Source organism: Neovison vison, chromosome 5 (genome assembly GCF_020171115.1).
Source record: "Neovison vison isolate M4711 chromosome 5, ASM_NN_V1, whole genome shotgun sequence".
In the NCBI taxonomy this organism is placed as follows: Eukaryota; Metazoa; Chordata; class Mammalia; order Carnivora; family Mustelidae; genus Neogale; species Neogale vison.
In genome coordinates, this window is record NC_058095.1 from 112,758,925 (window position 1) to 112,780,407 (window position 21,483).

The window sequence follows — 21,483 nt, forward strand, 5'->3', positions numbered from 1 at the left end:
CGAGCCCCTCATCAGGCTCTCTGCTCCACGGAGAGCCTGCTTCCCCCTTCCTCTCTCTGCCTGCCTCTCTGCCTACTTATGATCTCTCTCTGTCAAAATAAATAAATAAAATCTAAAAAAAGAAAGAAAGAAAGAAAGAAAACCAGTTACTTTAAAAAAAAAATACTGGCTTCAAATTCTGTGCTATTAGGTTGTGGGTGAGGCATTTCGCCCATTTACAAGAGAAAGTTTCCTTCTTTCTTTCCTTCCATCTTTCCTTCCTTCCTTTCTTTTTTAAAGATTTTATTTATTGACAGAGAGAGAACTCAAGTAGGGGAGCAGCAGGCAGAGGGAGAGGGAGAAGCAGTTCTCCACTGAGCAGGGAACCCAATGCAGGGGCTCAATCCCAGGACCCTGGGCTCATGACCAGAGCTGAAGGCAGATGCTTAACCAACTGCCCCTATAAGAAGAAGTATGAACATTCCAACTCTGTACACATGCAGAATGGTTCTCAGATGAAAAAATCAGTGTTGCCATTCCTTGCAAAGATTCCTTCAAGGTTTCTTGAACCTCTCTTGAAGGTGTCCAGAACATTCCGTGTGGTTCTCATTCTTTCATTATTTTCCAATCCTTTCTCATTAGTCTCACTGTCTCACTCTATGGGCAGGTAGGTGGATGGTATTCCCAGGAGCAAACACGGTGAGGTGGGCTGGGGTGCTGGGCTGTGGGCCCAGAGCTCACGGATGGCAAAGCAGGAAACATGCCCCAGCACCCTGACGCTGGGGAGTCTCCCAGCCTGATGAAGTTGTGGCTGGTGTTAAAGTGAAAAAGAGGCCAACAGTAGAAGAGGACAAAGGCAGATGGGCTTATTAGGACAGAGTAAAACTCCGGCTACCATATGGTGGACTTCTAACTCCCAGAGAGCAAACACACACCAAAATCTCAGCCTCAGGCTAGGCCACCTTATGAACAAGAAATGCTTGCTGTTGGGGCTTGGAAGGGGACACAAAACCTAAAGATTCACAGTCAGCTGCTATGAATTTCTCCACTGGGTCAGAACATCAGAACCTTTGTTGTAACACCAACACTAAAAATCTTCAAACCTCTTTTGGTTGATCAAATTGTCCCCTACAGTCACATTATGCCATGGTAATTCCACCACGGGCCATGAAGGAGGCTCTGAACACAGACTGCCTGGCTTCCAGCTGATGTCCACTTACTACGCGTGTAGGACTCCTATACATTTCTTTCAGGCTGGTGACAGATTGGTCAGCCAAGTTCTTTTTCTGTCCCCAGGACTAACTTTCAGCCTGGCTTTGGGGAAAAAATGCACGGGGACAAAAGGCCCTCGGACCTCCTGACACCAGATACTCTACTTGGAGTCCTGAGGGCTGAAGCTGTTGTTGAAGCCGCTGTCACCAAGCCATCCTAACTGCCCGTTAGGCATTCTTGCTGTTAAAAAATTCAATCTGAAAAGGAAGAAGGTAACACATTAAGATAATTTATTTGTCTTTGTATTTCTACATAGAATGTGTGTACTTTGCATATATCTTGAGCAAAAACTTCAAGTTAATAATTTCATCAGCTGCGTTGTTTTCAGGTTTGATTTTCCTCTTTGTTACATTTCTTAAAATTTAACAGCCTACACAACCATATGTATGCTTCCAGTTTTTCATATCATGGTAATATGTACTCAATTATGTCTGTACAGAAAATTGATGTTCCATACATAAATCCTATCAACAGAGTCAAATAGAACACGTTCCCTGTAGGACTCAGTATATTGTTCTTAATTCACCAGACTGCTGTGGAAAACATATTCCTCTCTGACAAAACAAAACTCAAGCTCGTATTTTATGGTAGACACACCCTTCATGTTATGTTATCCCAATACTGTCAATCCTCTTTCCCCTTCCTGTCTGCAAACACATCACAGGACGGTGTCTCATGACAACACGAGACCCTCCCAGGCCAGGTGACTGTGGCGTGCACTGTCCAACTGGCCTTGGGAGAGAATTACGAAGTGACCACTTTACGCCGCATGGCGTCTGTGTGGGACTGGCCAGATGATGAAGGGCAACAGAGAAGAAACACAGGGCATGCCTATCTGTACTCCCCTCAGCGAGAAGTTGGCGACAGAACAGTAGCCTATCTGTCATTTACACTAAGTATGGAATCCAGGCATTTGTGCAGACATATTCAGTAATATACCCAGGGTAACAGTTTGGTTGCATCAGCATTTCGAATACCAATGCCTCTGTTTAGAGTTCTTTATGCAGCTGCAGGCCAAAAGCTGCTAGGGATACACCTGAGGCAAGAAAGAAATAAACCAAGGAAATAGGTACTTTCTTTGGTATCTGTTATGAGATAAATATACAAATCAATTTTAAAGTATCATTGGGCTCATTTCTATTTTTTCCCCTTACTTATTTTGGTACGAAGGGTAAAAACTCAAGTTTCACCAAGGGCTTCTAAGAAAATCCACGTGTCTACAGTTCCAGTTTCTGATAGTAGCCCTTAGAAGTGAACCAATCACTACTGTGTTCTGAGAGGCAGCCGGGCCCAGCATCTCCTGAAACAGAGATATAAAAGAAATAAAAGCAGTGCCTGCAAGAGCGATCATGGTGTAAACGAAGTTACATAACACATATGATTAGTGTATTTTCTTCGAGTTGTATGACAGAAAAAATTTAGTGTAAATTCAATTTTACCAAGTCAGATTTAATTTTAACCGTGTTGGAAAACGAGACAGAAGTATCTTAGTTTATCCTTTACAATTTTAAAGCAAAACAAACACAGTAGTATAAATGTATATATGTAAGTATGTATATAATTTTTTCATATTGGGCTAAAAAAAATGTTTGCAAGGGGAAAAAAGCCCAAACGAGTATATAGTGTAAGAGTGTAAAATATTAGAATACTTAAGTAAAAGACTGAATACTTAAATACCCAGAAGCTGAGAACAAAGCATACCATCAGATCTGAGTGGGGCTGATTAGGGAGGGCTGCATTTCTGTACATGCTGCTCTCTCTGCCACGCTGTGCTACAACATCCCAGGACAGCCTAAGAGATGCAGATGATGCAGATATCATCTGACTTCCCACCACCACAGAACAAACATTATTAGATAATTTTGTCCCATTCCAGAGGCATAGAAGCCAAGATGTAAATACTTCGAACATGAACTCTTGATGGTCCACATTTACAGAAGGAAAGAGCAAAGGGCCTGGGAATCTAAGAGAGGATAGATGGAAAGACCAGGCTGTGGCTTTGGAATGAACTTACTCGTGAATATAGGGGTTTCTGACATTCAAAGAACTCACAAATCCATTATCAATATTAGAGTTATTCAGAGTTATAAATCTCTGGAAGTTAGAAACCTTTTCACCATTTGAGTAGAGCAGCTGAGAACACAGAAAATTAAGTGGTAAACTTAAGACACATTCTTAGATTGGCAACTTAAGAACTATGGGTTCTACTAGACAAGCCTTTAGCTGTGCAAAATGTAATTCTGGAATTTGGCATAAAAGCATGGCATGAGCAAATAAGCCAGTCTACAATTGGGAATATTGCAAAGTTTTCAAGAAATCTACTGTGCTCTGGCAATTCTCTTTCAAATGCTGTGAATGGTCTCTTCTTGGTTCGGTTGTCTCTCTTGTTAACCTTAATTTTTTCACTACTCCGTTCCTTTCAATAAGTTCAGCCTTCTTATTCTCATCTTTATTATATCGAGCAATTTCTTCATTTCTCTCCCAATGCCTGCTGCTTCAGTTTCACAAGCCGTCTTCTGAACTTTGCTCTCGATGTTTTCCTAGGAAGCTTTGGCCCATGAAAGTTTCACATAAAATCTCTTCTAAGTTTCATCGACTCCCCCTCAAGTCAGAGAAACCCAGCTGCTACTCTACCAAGTGAACTTTGTTCACAAGTGCAGCTGGACGGGCGTCATAAGTTTCCAGGGCAGAAATCCAGACATTAGGCAGTCCTCATTCATAGTGCCAAATGACATGACCCTTCCATAAACATTTTGCAACCTATCACCCGACATTCAGGGTTATCGATGAATGAGTACAGGGCCATGCAAGCCCCTTCATTTTACAATGACTCCCACATGTCTAGATTCAGTGCAATATAATGGGAGGGTAAAGAGTATGTGCTTCAGAATCAAGCCAAACTGGGCGCCTGGGTGGCTCAGTGGGTTAAGCCGCTGCCTTCGGCTCAGGTCATGATCTCAGGGTCCTGGGATCGAGTCCCGCATCGGGCTCTCTGCTCAGCGGGGAGCCTGCTTCCTCCTCTCTCTCTCTGCCTGCCTCTCTGCCTGCTTGTGATCTCTCTCTGTCATATAAATAAATAAAATCTTTAAATTAAAAAAAAAAAAAAAGAATCAAGCCAAACTGATTTGGATCCTAGTCCCACCGCTTATTAATTACATAATTTTGATAAAGTTCCTAAACTCCTCTGACCTTACCTTTCTTTCTTTATCTGTAAAATGGGGATATAAATAGTACCTATTTCTTAGGGATACTGTGAAAATTAAAAAAGAGATAATGTAGGCAGGATGCTCGGCACAAGGTGCTCAACAACTATTAGCTAGTATTAATAAAATCTCTTGGACTTATGATAACGAGCTGATTCTAATTTCTTAGTCTTTAGCACTACAGCTTAGATGTCAATATTGAACTAGTATTTTCAATGTGATTTTCATCTTGTCAAAACTGAATTAAATTTCCCACTGTTGATTTAACTTTCCAGGGGCATCTTGCCCCTCTAAGTTGAGGTACTTATGTGAAATTTATAGCTAACATCCAGCCTGTGTGATCATATTCTGCCCACATGAAATAAAACTCTCTCTTGATGTTGGAGATTGCATATCTCCATCTATATTATAGTCTGTTCAGACTTAAAATGTTGACCAGGGCTGCTAGGCACTCCTGAATTGAGCAGAGGGGGAAAGGGTTATTATGGCAGGAAGAGAAATGAATAGTACTTAATGAACTTGCATTTCAATTGAGCAGGGTTTTTAATAAAAAAAAAAAGCTTTTTATAAATTCTTTTGCTCAGCAACAATAAAAAAAGGAAAAGAGCACTCAACTGGGAACAATAGCTACTCAGCTCATAAAAGTCATTAGAAGGAACATTTTCTTTGTCTACCATGCCCAGCAATTTCACTGGTGGGCAATGATCCAGATCAGTTAGATTCTACCTAAAAAAAATGAGTCCAAAGAGCTTCTCAACTTTTCCAGCTAATAAATTAAAATTCTAATTTTCTAATGTGTCTAACTCTACCATAAATAAAATTCGGCCCATAATTCATGGAATGCTTTTGACAAGTAGATGATACTGATGTAGTGTTAATGGGATATGCTCTTTGGGTTGCCCTTCTGAGAGGAGGGAGGCACACTGCTGACCGTCCCTCACTGCCATCAAATCCCCGTTGGAGCCAGAGGCCTTTAAGGAGGTGACTGTGGGCGAGGAGCTGAGTGCCTGTGGAGGATGTGGTTCCCAATGTGCAAAAGAAGCTGGCCTACCTAGATATTTAACTTTGCACTGCAGCCTCTACAGCTCATCTTCAGTGAATTGAGTCAGAGAAACTTCAGTAGTTTTGATTCATCTTCTCCCACAAATGTCAGCAAACTACCTTAAGCTAATTGCCAAACATGTTGAAGATACATCACTAAAGGCTCTTTTTTGTATTCAAGATTCTCCATGACAACCAAAGGATTTCTGTCCTCGGATAAAATACATTATGTCTAATGACCATGCTGGGTAATCACAAGTGTGCCCAGTAATAAAATTCAGAATTTCTTAATTCAGTAGTATCAGGGAAAAAAAAGGAAGAATCTTTTTATTTATTTTGAGCATATTATGCATTTTAAGAATATACTTATTTTATGTCTGTACTGCCTGACACAGTATTTAATATTAACCAAATCACTGAAATGCATTTCAAACCAAATAAAGGGAATGGTCTGAAGACTAAATAAAACTATGTCTTCTGCAATCGCCATAGCTTTTTCCTTACTGAACAACTCTCCACTTTTGACTTTATGCTGCAGATCAGCGCCATCAACTATGGTCTAAATGGCATCCTGTGCTCCCTTTAATTAACTGTCCATTTGACTTACACTTTCTCTGGATCTGGGAAGTAACTGTTTTATTTTTAAATGTCTTTTCTGCTTTCTCAGATTGCATCTAAGTTGTAAGAATAAACAGAAACTGCAATATCAACAAAGAACTTAATTAAGAAGAATATGCAATGACAGCAAATATTTAAAAGCCATCTTTACTGAGGATAGGTAACCATTCAAATAAGCTTTTTACAGATACTAAGGAGTTGAGGGTGGGTAGCTTTTAAAAACCCAATTGCATAAGTCTAACGCCATTTACAGAATGACTACTGAATTAATATCTACCTAGAGTTGTACTTGTGTCACCTGAAACTACTCTAGTTTACTTGAATTCTATTCTTCTGACAAAATTTTTAAAGCAATGCCTTAACTGATTTGAGTAAGCGGGGGAAAAAATCTAAACCCTGCCCTGCTACATGTTAAAAATGGCTACTAGTTCTTTCACGATCCCCTGTACCCTCCGCCTTTGAGTCTAGGCAGGCTCAGTGCTTATGGGAACCACTACCAGAGCCAGCTTGAGTTTGCAGCTTCCACTTCCTGTCTCTTCACCTTCTCTCATTACACAGCCGCTGTAGTGTGCTGATGCTTCTCTCCACAGCCCTGGGGAGAAGCCTATGTGGAGAGCAACTGAGGCTCCTCCTGGCTGATGGCCCTGGTCAACCTTCCAGCCAAAGCCGATACTCACTTGCCAGCAACATGAAGAGGCTCTTCCACAGTATTTAAAGAGTAATTTTAAGATAGTTGAAATACAGTGGTTCAGTTTACCTGGGATGACCCAGGATTTATAAAGGAGTACTGGAAAATGATGCTGCTGGGACACCTGGGTGGCTCAGTCGTTACGTGTCTGCCTTCGGCTCAGGTCCTGATCCCAGAGTCCTGGGATCAAGCCCCACATTGGGCTCTGTGCTTGGCAGAAAGCCTGCTTCTCCCTCGCCCACTCCCCCTGCTTGTGTAACCTCTTTTGCTGTTTCTCTCTCTGTCAAATCAATAACTAAAATGTTTTTAAGAAAAAACGGAAAGAAAAGAAAAGAAAATGATGTTGTTACTCTGTATCTGAATCTGTTTTCTCACCTTTGGGACAGTAAAGTGATGATGACTGAGGGCTACTGGAGATAATAATTTCATGCAGTGTAAATTAAAGGGCTGGTCCTTCAAGATTATGTGTCTGTCCCTTGTTTCTGAGAAACCCTGTACTCTAATCACACTAATAAATCCTATTTCTGCTAATTGTGAGTGATCTCAGGGGAAACAACACTGACTCACTAATCATATGATTTATCTCTAAAGCCCAGCTTTCATGCCACTTATTCTATGAAGCTCCTCCTTTATGTTCTCAGTTTAAAATATTCTTTTCTTCTTTGCACTTTGTTAGCATATCACCTGTACTTCTCTAATAGTGTGACTTATCTTTTCTCTAAATGTAACTTCTTTGGGGTCATGATCCATGGTTGGTTCACAACTATAACTCTCAGAGGACCCACTACAGAGCCTTACACATTATAGGTGGTCAATAAATATCTGCAGAACGAATAACTGAATAAATATACAGCACTGGAAGGCTGTAATTAAAGACAAATTCCTCAGACTTCTCCTACCACTTTTTCAACTTTTCCTCACTGGGCTCATTTTGCAAATCTTTAATCATTTTAGTAGCTCTCCAAGTTCCCATGCTTCAGTTATAGGGTCTCAGAGAGAGCACAGATCTTTAACAAGTCCTAACCACTATTTTACAAAACACCATTTAGTAAATTTTGATTGAGTTTCCAATCATTTTCTCATGGGATGGCAGTCAGTGTTTGATCTCAAACCCTTACACAGGCAGAGTAGTAAAGTTCTCTAAGTCAATAAGGGATATTGTGAATATTAGTATCAGCAGTAAGAAAATTTCTACTTATTGCTCATAATTCCCACATTATTGATGATGATAACTGAGTGAGGGTGGGGAGCCAAGAGAACTTAGGACTAAAGAACAAAAAACTTCAAATGTATGACTATCACAGAGAAAGGAAGGGAAAAAAAGAAAGAAGATCAATCATTGAATTTTAAGGTGTTCCTTTAAAAGATAATAAAAAGATAGGGGCATCTGGGTGACTCAATAAGTTAAACGTCTGCCTTCAGCTCATGTCACGATTTCAGGGTCCTAGGATCATGCCCCACATCAGGCTCCCTGCTCAGCTCTCCTTCTCCCACTGCTATTCCCCCTGCTTGTGCTCTCTTTCTCTCTCAAATAAATAAAATCTTTAAAAAGAAAGATAATAAAAGATAGACTATTAATCTTTTATTATTATATACCTTAATAGTAGAATAAATGATTGTGGTCAGTACATGAATGAAAATTATGAACACTGTGGTTTAGATTAATTTGGACTTTTTAAATATTTTCCCTTCTTTTCCTTCAGAATGATTCTTAAGTATTGATCAATGTTTGGTGGTTGCTTCTAATAAGTCTTTTGCTTCATTTATTTTGGTTGCTAAGTAAGGAGATCCACCTGAAAGGACAAAGAAAAAATAAATGGATTAAAACATACTTCATTATTGATATTTTCTAAAGTCTCAAATAAAGAAAAACACTCTTAATTAGAATTCTCTGATATTTTCCCACATATACATCTTCTTGACAAAATTATTTTATAAGCTAAGTAGAAATCACAATAGCATAAATTAAATTTGTTTAGCAAAGCACTACAGATACCCAACAATCAAAGATAACCTCTGAAAAAAATAATGAAAGAAAGCTATGATCAGGAATAATTTGAAAAACGCTCAAATATTTCACTGGTCAGACGTTGCCATTCAAATACTTGATCAGAGATTAAGTGGATGGTTAGGTATATAAAATAATGGTCTCACTCCAAAACTTTTTTTCTGTAAAGGGAAGAATATTCGACTATGAAAGAGGGTATCTTTTTGAAGAAGGTAAAGCAATTCAAGGGAACTTTCAGAGTCATATCAAGCCTTACATTTACACACACACACACACACACACACACACAAAATATTAGAAAATGCAACTTATGTACTACCCAGTTCTAAAAATCATAATTATTCATACAGGTGAATGAACTAATAAATGAAGATCATAAAAATAACGTTAAAGGAAATGCTCCCTATTCTCTGAAATGATCCTAATTAGAATACAGTCTTAGATTCACTGTGCCCTAAAATAAAATTACATCAGTTCTTTTTTTAGAATTCTTTGCAATGAATTCTTTCTAATGCAAACAGCAAGATGGAAGGAAACTGAGCTGAATTTCAAATTCAGAATCATCATGAATCACAAACAGAATCTGACATACAAAAATACTAGCCCCAAAAAGTCACATTAAAGCTATTTAAGCATTATATGCCTTCTAACTTCTAGTCCTGAATATTTTCACTGCTTAATGCTTGAACTAACAATCATACTACGGTTCACCAGTCTCTTTGTGTTTGTTTTTATTTTTTCATTCTCCCCCTGAGTACAAACCATCTATGGCTTGTGAAAACCTCAGTAGCTTACAACAAACCAAAACATATCTAGATAGCACTGGTGTATAAACTGTCCAGACCATAACCAAGCCTTTTATTAGTATCATAACACCAACTTATACAGGAAGAAGAAAGCAGGGAAAACAGATCAACAAACACGGTGCTATTGTAGAAAGGGCAACGCTAGAGGAAGCTATATATAGCTTTTTACCCTTGAGGATCCTACTGACATTTCCATATCAAGATCTCAATTGCTATGAACAGTTATGGGATATATTATGGAGTGTCTTTGACTATATAGCAAGAATTACAAATGAAGTTGATGAACGTTCCCATATGCACTTGGTTATGAAATAAATTTATTTCATGATTATCTTTGAAAATAATCTTGAATTAGGTAGTGTCAATCTTGGTAAGATGTTTGAATGTTTAGAGTTTCCAAGGTGATGCCAGGTATTTTGTATGTCTTCAACAAATATTAAAATATTAATTGAACTCAAATATAACCTGTAATTGATTGATATGCACTCTGGATATTTGAATCATAGACCATAATATGCTCATTTAGCAGCTAGAAAAAAACAGAGACACTTAAATTAAAAGATGCATTAAAGGGGCGCCTGGGTGGCTCAGTGGGTTAAAGCCTCTGCCTTTGGCTCAGGTCATGATCTCAGGGTCCTGGGATCAAGCCCCACATCGGGAATCTCTGCTCAGCAGGGAGCCTGCTTCCTCCTCTCTCTCCCTCTGCCTGCTTCTCTGCCTACTTGTGATCTCTGTCAAATAAATAAATAAAATCTTTTTTTAAAAAGTTGCATTAAACACTACATTTACTGATGGCAGAGTTACAGAAAAAGAACTGACAATTTAGAATATGGCTGGATTAGCACTCACCGTCTTTAAGTCAGAGGCACACTGCACTTTCAATTTATGTGCGTGGTAGGAACTTTGGTCAGCTCTCATTCTACCCTCATTCTGTCTTCCTAAAACTTGGAAAACTACAACTCCTATATTCTTTACAAGTAGTGTGTGATTCTAATTTGGATCTCTCAGTGAAGGGCAATCTTGCAAGATCTGGAAGGCTCAAGCGATAGCAAGGCTTTCTTGATGGTCCTCTTTGTTCTTGCTGCTATCAGTGAGATCATGGGATGGTAGTGGCAGCAACTGTGCTTCTTTTTTTTTTTTTTTTTTTTTTTAAAGATTTTTTATTTATTTGTCAGAGAGAGAGAGAGAGGGAGAGCGAGCGAGCACAGGCAGACAGAATGGCAGGCAGAGGCAGAAGCAGGCTCCCCGCCGAGCAAGGAGCCCGATGTGGGACTCGATCCCAGGACGCTGGGATCATGACCTGGGCCGAAGGCAGCTGCTCAACCAACTGAGCCACCCAGGCGTCCTGTGCAGTGCTAGTGGCAGTCCACAGCGTAGCAGTTTCCCTGACACAGCAGCTCTAGCATTATTTTGGGAGTCATTTTTGTAGGCCAAGTCTAGAATTTACACCTTCAAACCTTCCAACAATCTGTAAACACTAACTCATTGCATTTAACGCTCTCCTGTTTAGAACATCCAGATTCTGGCACTGAATCTTGACTGATATAATGATATATAGCCTATATTTAATGGACACAATCTACTTTTGGATCTTTCAATCCTGCTCAGATTTCTTGGGAGAGTCATCTGAATTCCATTTGTTAGAACACTCACCCTCACACCTGATCTCTATACCATTGTACCTTCACTAAATACTGCCAGAGCTCTTCTGCCTTTGGCTACCATGAACTATTGTTTTAGACCAACCATCCCACTAACACCAACTACAAGAGCTGAAAAAACACGTTAGTAGGAAAGCACTGGAGTTCTACCAAGTCAGCCAGGTCTTGAGGGTCAAGATCTTAGAGATAAGGAAAATGCATTATAATGAGCCCAACATTCTGCACTATTTATATCCCTCACAGAAATCAGACACAAAATAGCACATACTATACAATTCTGCTTATATGAAACGTTAGAAAAGACATTTCTAGGGGTGCATAGGTGGCTCAGTCAGTTAAGCATCTGACTCTTGATTTCAGCTCGGGTCATGATCTCAGGAATGTGAGATTAAGACCCACATCGGCCTCTGTACTAGGTTCTGTCTCTCCCTCTCCTTCTGGGCCTCCTTCCCCATTAAAAAAAACAAAAAACAAAAGACAAAAAAAAAACAAAAAACAGAAAAAACCCACAAATCTATCTAATCAAACCCATAGCTGCAGAATGTAGAATGGTGATTGCCTGAGTTAAGGTTAGGGACTGGCACTGAGTTTTAAAATGTTCTGTATTAATTGTGTTAGTAGTTACTTGGGTGTCTACATTTGTCAAAATCCATCAAACAGTGCATTTAAATAGATATATTTTATTGCATGTAAATTATGTCTCAATACAGTTAAGTTAAAAAACATGATAAAGAAACAATCTAAGTAACATATATAAAACACTCCACTCTTCAAGTATAGAATATGCCTTCTTTTAAACTGCATGAGGAACATTTACTGAAGCTGACCATGTGGAAGGTTATAGAGCAAGTCTCAACAAACTCTGAAGACTAAAATCACAACAAGCAGTGCAACATGAAGTGTGTCCCATGGACTACTGCTGGTTCACAGGTGTTAATGAACCACAACTAGATAGGTTTAAATATTGAGAATAAGTGTTTAGAAAATATAGCCATTTGACATAGTAGTGTATCTCTGTAGAACCTAATAATAAAAAATAAACCTGGGGCTTTGCTCTTAAATATCTTTTTATTTGATTTTCTAATAAATTCATTTTTATTGTATTTTTTAAAAGTTGCTAGTCCAACATAGATTGGGAAAAAGGAACAAGTCCTCTATCACAGTTTGAGAAGTACTATATGCAACATGCTAATTGACTTCAGTAGAATTAAGGTGGACAACAATAATAAACACACATTGGGGATTCTAATGCTTGGAAATTAAGCACTATATTTGTAAATAACCCATGCATCAAGGAAAATGTAACAGAAATTAGCATTCAAGAGAATTAACAGAGTTAAAGTTTAGTTCTCTGAAAAAACTGATCAGATTCATAGCAAAGCATCTGAAATTTAAATGAAATAAACTCCAGGAAATGGGGCGCCTGGGTGGCTTAGTGGGTTAAATTTAGCCTCTGCCTTTGGCTCAGGTCATGATCCCAGGTCCTGGGATCAAGGCCCGCATGGAGCTCTCTCCTCAGCAGGGAGCCCGCTTCCTCCTTTCTCTCTCTCTGCCTGCCTCTCTGCCTACTTGAGATCTCTGTCTGTTAAATAAATTAAAAAAAAAAATCTTAAAAAAAAAAAAAAGAAATAAACTCCAGGAAAAATGTAATATATCAAAACGGATACAAAAAGAAATAGAATACCAAAAGGATACTCTCTTTTTGAGAAATTGGATCTATAATCAAAATCTTCCCACAAACAAAAAGCCTGGTCAGGATGGTTTCATCAGTGAATTTTTCCAAAAACTAAAAGAAAAAAAACCTCCCCCACCCCATATTTCAACTCTTTTTATGAGGCTAGCATATCTTTGATAACAAACCCTGAGAGAAGTATCATAAGATACTTCATAAGGCTTCAACATTAGAAAATGAATCAATGTAATTCACCACATTAATAGAATAAAGAATAAATATCCTATAATCATCTCAATAGATGTAGAAAACTCAATGCATATTCATAACAAAAACTTTTAGTAAACTAGGAACAGAAGGGAAGTTCTTTTACGTAATAGAAGTCATCAAAAAATATAGCAAACATAAAAATAAATATATAGCAAACATACTTAGTAAAATGATGAGACCTTTGGCTCTGAGATCAGCAACAAGAAAAAAGATACCTACTATCATAATTTCTATTTAACATTATATTCAAGGGACTAGCCATTTTAATAAATGCTCCCCTCCTTTCCCAATTAAAAAAAAATAATGATTAGAATGAAACTGTCATTCTTCACAAATGACACGACTGAATATGTAGAAAATCCAAAAGGATCTAAAGACAAAAATCACAGAATTAAATGAATTTAACAAGTTGCTGGATACACAACAGCAAATATACAAACTCAATAGTTATGTCTTAGAAAAAAATGACTATACAATATAAACTTTTGAAACACCACAATCTATAGTAGCTTTTAAAAAATTGACGCCTAAGGATAAATTTAACAAATGAAGTATATGACTACAACCCAGAACACGGAAAAGCCTTATTGAAACAAATTAAAGATCCCATACATAAACAGAATGATATGCCTTGCTCCTGGATTGGAAAATTCAATATTGTAAAGATGTCAATTCTCCTGAAGTGGATCTACAGATTCATGGCAATCCCGATCATAACCCCAGAAGGTTTATGTATGAATGTGTACGTGTGCACTTGCACATGTTCACGTGCAAATCGATACGATAATTCCTACTTTATATTAAAGTGCAAAGGGCCAAACATAGTAAAAAAATCTTAAGTAGGATTTACACTACCAAAAATAAAGATTTGTTATGAAGCTACACAAATTAAAATAGTATGGTATTGGCATAAAGACAAAGAATTTAGCAATCAGAAGAAGAGAGAAAATACAAAAAGGTTTCTATAAATATCAAGTTACTTGACTTATAACAAAGTAATACTGTAGATCACCAGGTGAAAGAACATTCTTTTCAGTAAACAATGCTGGACCACTTGGATATCTATATTAATATCTCACATGATATTAAAAAAATGATTCTAGTTTATTATAAATGTAATTATGCAAGATAATAAAGGTTTCAGAAGTTATCTTCATGACCTTGAGACAGGCAAAAATTTCCTAGGCAAAATAAAACACACTAAGTATAAAGGAAAAATTGGATAAACTGGAATATATTAAAATTTAAAATTTCTGTACAATGAATGGATACCATTAAGAGGCAAAAGCAAGACACAGAGAGAAGATACCTATAACACAAAGACTCATGTCTAGAATACCAAAATATATGATTTTCTCAGAAGTCAATAAGAAAAGGAGATGACACGACAGAAAAAAATGAATAAATGCAGGATAGTCATACCATGGAATATTATACAGCAATAAAAATGAGGGAATCATTTCTACTGCATTCACTGCTACATAAATGAATCTCACAAAGATAATAAATGAAAGAAGACAAATACAGAAGACTGCACACTATATAATTCTACCCACACAAAGTTCAGAAAACAGGCAAAGCTGATCTATGGCAATAAAAGCTAGGATAGTGATCACTTTTGGGGAGTGGGGAATGACAGGAGAGGAGAGGTTTTTTTTTTTTTAATATTTTATTTATTTATTTGACAGAGATCACAACTAGGCAGAAAGACAGGTGTGGGGTGGGGGGTAAGGAGGTTCCCTGCTGAGCAGAGAGCCCAGTGCAGGGCTTGATCCCAGGACCCCGAGATCATGACCAGAGCCCAAGGCAGAGGTCCAATCCACTGAGCCACCTAGGCGCCCCATGAGGAGAGGTTTTGTCTGGTTTTCTTAATCTGGGTGATAGCTACATAAATGGGTTCACTTTGGGACAATTCATTGAGTTGTATATTTATGATCTGTGTAACTTTATAAATATATATATTTCAATTTTTTAAAGTTTATTAAAAAATTTACTGTAAGGGAGCCTGGGTAGCTCAGATGGTTAAATGTCTGCCTTTGGCTCAGGTCATGATCCCAGGGTCCTGGGATTGAGTCCTGCATCTGGCTCCCTGCTTTGCAAAGAGCCTCCTTCTCCCTTGCCCTCTGCGTGCTGCTCTCCCTGCTAGTGCTTTCTCCCTCTCCGTCAAATAAATAAATAAAATCTTTTTAAAAAATTTACTAAGATATGTTGACTTCCTGCAGTTCAATGACACTATAAATTTATACTTTTCCCAAATCACTAGGGCTCAACAAACCTATGATCAAGACCACGATGATGAGGACAGTGACTAGGCATTAGTCTACTTTTTAATATAATCTCATCCCAGGTTCCCTTCTGCCTGGAGAAGATTGAAATCATGACTGTGATTTATCATTTAAATATGTCTATTTACCCATTAGATAATAAATACCTTGAAGAGCATTCTTGCCTTAGATATGAATGTATTATCAACACAGCTCTGAGTATACAGATGGGGCTTGAGATACTCTTTGTGGAGGAGTAGGAAAAGTGATGAGTCACTATTCCATTATTTTCATGCATCATGTATCAGCTTCACAGAAGTAAAACTACTCCAAAGACTCAGAAAACAGGTAAACAAGTGTTACAAGTAGGTGCTTTAAAAAATAAGTAAATTCTGCAATACATCTGAGTAAGAAATCTAACCAGCACAAGAGAAAATAAGCAAATATTCTATAAATAAGAATTTCAAAGCTAGGTAGAATTATTAATAATTATATGTAACTAAGAATAATAGTTATAATTTGATAATAATTATATCTAATCAAGTATAATAATTGTTACTAATGTGAGTTTCATAACAAGCACACCAATCTGAGGAATAAGAAGATACAAGTTGCCTTATATCCTTGGGTCTTTCTTAGATCTTTTCATGGGTTTTTATATATTCTTTAACTTTGATGATAACTTATGATTATCTACATACCAAATCTGTAAGACAGAAGTAAAAAGTATTATCATTATCATCTACTGTCTGAAGGGTTCTTAAAGGCCACCCACATTTCTTAAAAGAAAGATGGTAAAATCATGTGGAGGCAGATAGTTTGACTTCTGACATGAGGAGTTCCACTGATCTGCTCCCCACTGGAACTGGTGAAAATAATGTAAAAAACCCCAATCACTTAAAACCTCTGAAAATGGTCTTAAAAGTGAAGAAGAAACATCCATTCAAGAAAACCTATGAAAAATTCAGTAAGAAAGGCAGGAAACTGGTATTTGAACCAAAACAGCTTCTTCCTTCGCTCCTCCCAGCTCAGGCACTGGACTGCTGCAGCCAAAAAAACAGGGCTCCCTTTCTCCCCAGCTCCTGCACAAAGGACTTTCTTCTTGGGAGGAGGAGGCTCTCCATATTTCCCTTCCTGCTTCTAGCTGCCTGATACCAAGGCTAAGTCCTAAGGAAGTGATACAGAAGTTATACCTTAATTGTGGCTCCCTCAGAATACTGGGTCTCAAGAGCCCTTTTCCTAGTCCATCAGGCATGGTAGTCTCACACAGAAGAGGCAAGCCAAGAAGACTACTGCTCCCTGCATTGCATGCTTGGATCCAACAGTGGGGGTTTCACTTGGAGAGAAGACTGCCATAGTTTCCACCCTCAGCTCCAGAGTCCCGGCAGAGATTTTGCCTGTGAAGTACACAGGCCATAGAACAGAGCACCCCTAATTTCTTTCCAAAGGAACAGAATTCATTTGCAACATAGCATGGAGGGTGCTCACAGGGACAAAAAAACAAATGAAAGAAGATTCATGAATCTAGTGAACATACAGCATAGATTATAGGCCAGTTCACAGGACAGAACCAGGGAACAAACAGGCAGAGAGGCGTCCCTCTGGGGTCAGAACAAATATCAAACACTGACCTCAGAAACTGTTCCATCAAAGGAGCAACTATTTGATTGTATTAGTTTGTAGAGGAATTTATATCTCAGGGCATTGTTGAGAATGACTGAGTAACTGGTCAGAAATTAGGTTAGTTTACAGTTGGGTGTGATCAAGAAAAGAGAGGAAGAGTGCCCTTCTAGTATCACTGTCATCCCATGGTAAATGATGGCATACCCAAAGCTATACCTCCTTGGGGAACAGTGTAAGAAGCTGAACATTTCAGGGTGGGGGTATCGATTTCATTAAAATAATACTGACAGATACTAAACAAATAAAAATAATAAGCCCTCCCTGGGGTGGACAAGTACCCAGAGCTGCTATGACACATAATATAAAATGTTCAGTTTCCAACAAAATAGGCAAGGCATGCAATAAAAAAGCAAAGTATGACAGTATGAGCCATGCATATGTAATGAAAAAAGCAGCAACAGAAACTACCTGTGAAAGTGATCAGATGCATTTATGGGAAAAGATTCCAAAATAGTCGTTACAGATCTACAGAACAAAATTTTTTAAAAAACCACTAGAGGTGCTGAAGAGTAGATCTGAACTGGCATAAGAAAGAATTAGTGAACTTGAAGTTAGAACAATCGAGATTAAGGAAGCCAAAGATCTAAAAGAAAAAAAGTAAGAAAAAAGAACAGAGCCTTAGAAAGATATGGGACATCATTAAACTCACAAATATACATGTAATGGGAGTACTAGAAGAAGAGGAGAGAAAGAAAATCAAAGAAAACTTTGAAGAAAAAATAGTTAAAAACTTCCATAGTTTACTGAAAAACAAAAACCTACACATCTAATGAGGTCAACACATTCCAAGTAGGATAAATAAAAAGAAATCTAAAGACACGGTAAATCTAAAAACATAGTAAATCTAAATCATAGTAAAAATGCAGAAAGTCAAAGACAAGGAGAAAATCTATAAAGTAGTGTTAAATTGATTAAATAAAGAAGTCATTAGACTGAAGTGGCTTTAATGCTTTAGTAGCCTATATAGCCAAATCAAAACCTAAGGCTGTAAATCCCTTAACATTAAGAAATTGAAACCTGAGGACAACTAATCAAAGTCAACTAGGCTTTTCTAAATAAAGCAAATGCTTAAGCTGCAGCCAATCAAATAATTTGTTTTGCTTCTGCCTCTTCTCTATAAAAACATTTCCCCTAGCTCCTGTCAGTGGAGTGGTTAACCAATTTCAGTTTGGCAATACCCAATTCAAATAGATTTTTTGCTCAAATAAACTCTTAAAAATTTTTTTTAAAGAGGGGTGCCTGGGTGGCTCAGTGTGTTGAGCCTCTGCCTTTGGCTCAGGTCATGATCTCAGGGTCCTGGGATTGAACCCCACATTAGGCTCTCTGCTTGGCAGGGAGCCTGCTTCTCCATCCCCCTCTACCTGCCTCTGCCTACTTGTGATCTCTCTCTCTCTCTGTGTCAAATAAACAAATAAAACTAAAAAAATATTTTTTAAAGAATTTATTTATTTGAGACACAAAGAGAGTAAATAATGGGTGGGGTAGAGGGAGAGGAAGAAGCAGAGACCCCAATGAGCAGTCAGTCTGACTTAGAGCTTGATCCCAGAAGCCTGGGATCATGACCTGAGCTAAAGGCAGACACTTAACCTATTAAGCCACCCAGGCACCCCAATCACTTTTAAAAAATCTCAAAAACCATGAAAAACTAATTAATGATACTAAAAAGCTAAATAGAAAACATTCACTCAGTGTAAAAGTAGTAAAAGGGATTAATAAAGAGGTAAAAAAGACATGAGATATGGAAACAAAAAGTAAATCAGATGTAAATGCAACTATAATAATAATAATAATAATAATAATATATGTGAATGAATTAAATAATGTAATCAATCAAAAGTTATCAGATTTGATTTAAAAAACATGACCCAACTTCATACTATCTGCCAGAGACACACTTCAGATTAAAAGACAAACAGACTGAAGGTCAAAAGATGCAAAAAGGATGCAAAAAGATGTATCATGAAAAAAAAATCAATCACAGAAAAACTAGAGTGCATATACTCAAAATAGGCTTTGAAACAAAAAATGTAAATGAGACTTTAAAAGGGACATTTAATAATGATAAAAGGGCCAATTCATTAAGATTTGGCAATTATAGGGGCACCTGGGTGGCTCAGTGGATTGAAGCCTCTGCCTTCGGCTTGGGTTGTGATTCTAGGATCCTGGGATCAAGCTCTCATCGGGCTCTCCGCTCAGCAGGGGGCCTGATTCCCTTCCAGTCTCTCTGCCTGCCTCTCTGCCTACTTGTGATCTCTGTCAAATAGATAAATAAAATCTTTAAAAAAAAAAAAAAAGATTTGGCAATTATAAACATATATGCATCAAACAACAGAGCACAAAAACAGAAACTAAAAGACATAAACAGAGAAAAAAGACAATTCAACAACAAAAATTAATTCTCCACTTTCAATTAATGGACAGAAGATCAACAAGAAAGCAAAAACTGCACAACATTTAAAACAACTAGATCTAACAGACATCTATATAATGTCCGTTAATCTATAGAACACTTCACCAAAAAAAAAAAAAACCAGAATATACATTCTTCTCAAGTGCACATGAAACATTCTCCGGGAGAGGCCATGTGCTAGGCTATTAAAGAGACCGAAATAAATTAAAAGGATAGAAATAATACATCATGTTTTCCAAACACAATGGTATAAAATTAGAAATAAAAACAAGGACATATTTAAGAAATAGATTTGTGGGAATTAAACATACTCTTGTACAATTAACAAGTCAAAAAAGAAATCAAAAGGAAAATCAGAAAGTATTTTAAGATAAATGATAATGAAGACACAATATATTAAAACTCATGAGTACAACGAAACCAGTGTCTACAACATGGCATTTACAGCTGTAAGTGCCCACATTAACAGAGAGATCTTAAATCAATGACCTAACTTCAACCTTAAAACACTAAAAAAGGGGTGCCTGGGTGGCTCAGTGGGTTAAGCCACTGCCTTCAGCTCAGGTCATGATCTCAGGGTCCTGGGATCGAGTCCCACATCGGGCTCTCTGCTCAGCAGGGAGCCTGCTTCCCTCTCTCTCTCTCTCTGCCTACTTGTGATCTCTGTCTGTCAAATAAATAAATAAAATCTTTAAAAAAAACACAAAACACTAAAAAAGAAGAATAAACCTAAGGCAAGTAAAAGGAAGGAAAGAGGTAAAGTTAAAATAGAAATAAAAGAGATAACAAAAGAAAAAAGAGAGAGAGAGAGAGAAATTAACAATCCCAAAAGCTGATTCTTTGGAAAGAATCCTTTAACTTGTTGATCAGCAATACAAACCTTAAGCTTGTTTGGCCAGGAAAAACAACACAGTCAAATTACTAGAATTAGAAACCAATGCTACTATCAACCTTAAAGAAATAAAAAAGACTATGAAAGAACACTAAGAACAACTGCATTTCAACAAATTAGGCAATTTAGATAAAGTGAAGAAATTCCTTGGAAGATACAAATTACTGAAACTTAACTCAAGAAGGAACAGACAACTGAAGAGAGCTTTGACAACTTCAGAGACTGAATCAGTAATCAAAAAACTTCGCATAAAACAAAGGCTAAGCCTAGGTGGTTTACAGAAGAGGAGGAAACACTTCCTAACTCATTTTATAAGGTCCACATTATCTTGACACTAAAATCACAGACATCACAATAAAACTACAGACAAATATTTCTTGAGTATGGATTTAAAAAAAAAAAAAAACAACCTCAACAAAATACAAGCAAACTGAATCTAGTCACATTTTAAAAAAATTATACACCAGACCAACTGAAATTCATCCCAGGGATGTGAGGTTGGCTTAACAACCAAAAATCAATTAATGTGATCCATTACATCTACAGAGTAAAAAACAAAAGTAGAAGGGACCTTCCTAACCTGATAAAGGGCATCCATAAAAAACCCCGTTATATCATACTAATGGGGTAAAGACTGGATGCTTTTCCTTAATATCAGAAACAAGATAAGACTATCTGTTCTCACAACTTTTCAATATTGTACTGGAGACTACTCAGGGCAATTAGGTAAGAAAAAGAAATAAAGGGATCCACACAGGAAAGGAAGAAGTAAAACTACTTCTATTCACAGGTGACACGATATTCTCCTGAAACCACTAAAAAAGCACTGGAACTAATAAACAAGTTCAGCAAGGTTGCAGGTGATAAGACCAATATTTAAAAATTAGTGATATTCCTATACATTTTCAATGAATAATATAAAATGAAATTAAGAAAATAATTCTTTTCATACTAGCATCAAAGAGAATAATACACTTAGGAATAAACTTATAAAGTGCAAAACTTATACACTTAGA

At 37.4% G+C, this 21,483-nt stretch overlaps 1 protein-coding gene across 2 annotated transcripts in view; it reads right to left on the reverse strand.

Moving 5' to 3' along the window:
• Positions 1-1,459: 1,459 nt before the first annotated feature.
• Positions 1,460-21,483, reverse strand: part of DNAJC15 (DnaJ heat shock protein family (Hsp40) member C15) — an 85,057-nt gene continuing 65,033 nt past the window's right edge. The window contains exons 6-7 of one of the 2 annotated variants that reach the window (XR_006384685.1): positions 8,398-8,594; positions 1,460-2,551 (exon numbers count right to left, since the gene is read on the reverse strand). Coding sequence is in view for 1 of the 2 variants with exons in the window: in XM_044249798.1 (XP_044105733.1) it covers positions 8,524-8,594 (71 nt within the window). In the remaining variant the exon portion in view is untranslated. Of the gene's footprint in view, positions 2,552-8,368; positions 8,595-21,483 lie in introns of those variants that run through there. The other variant, XM_044249798.1, reaches the window with a different exon arrangement.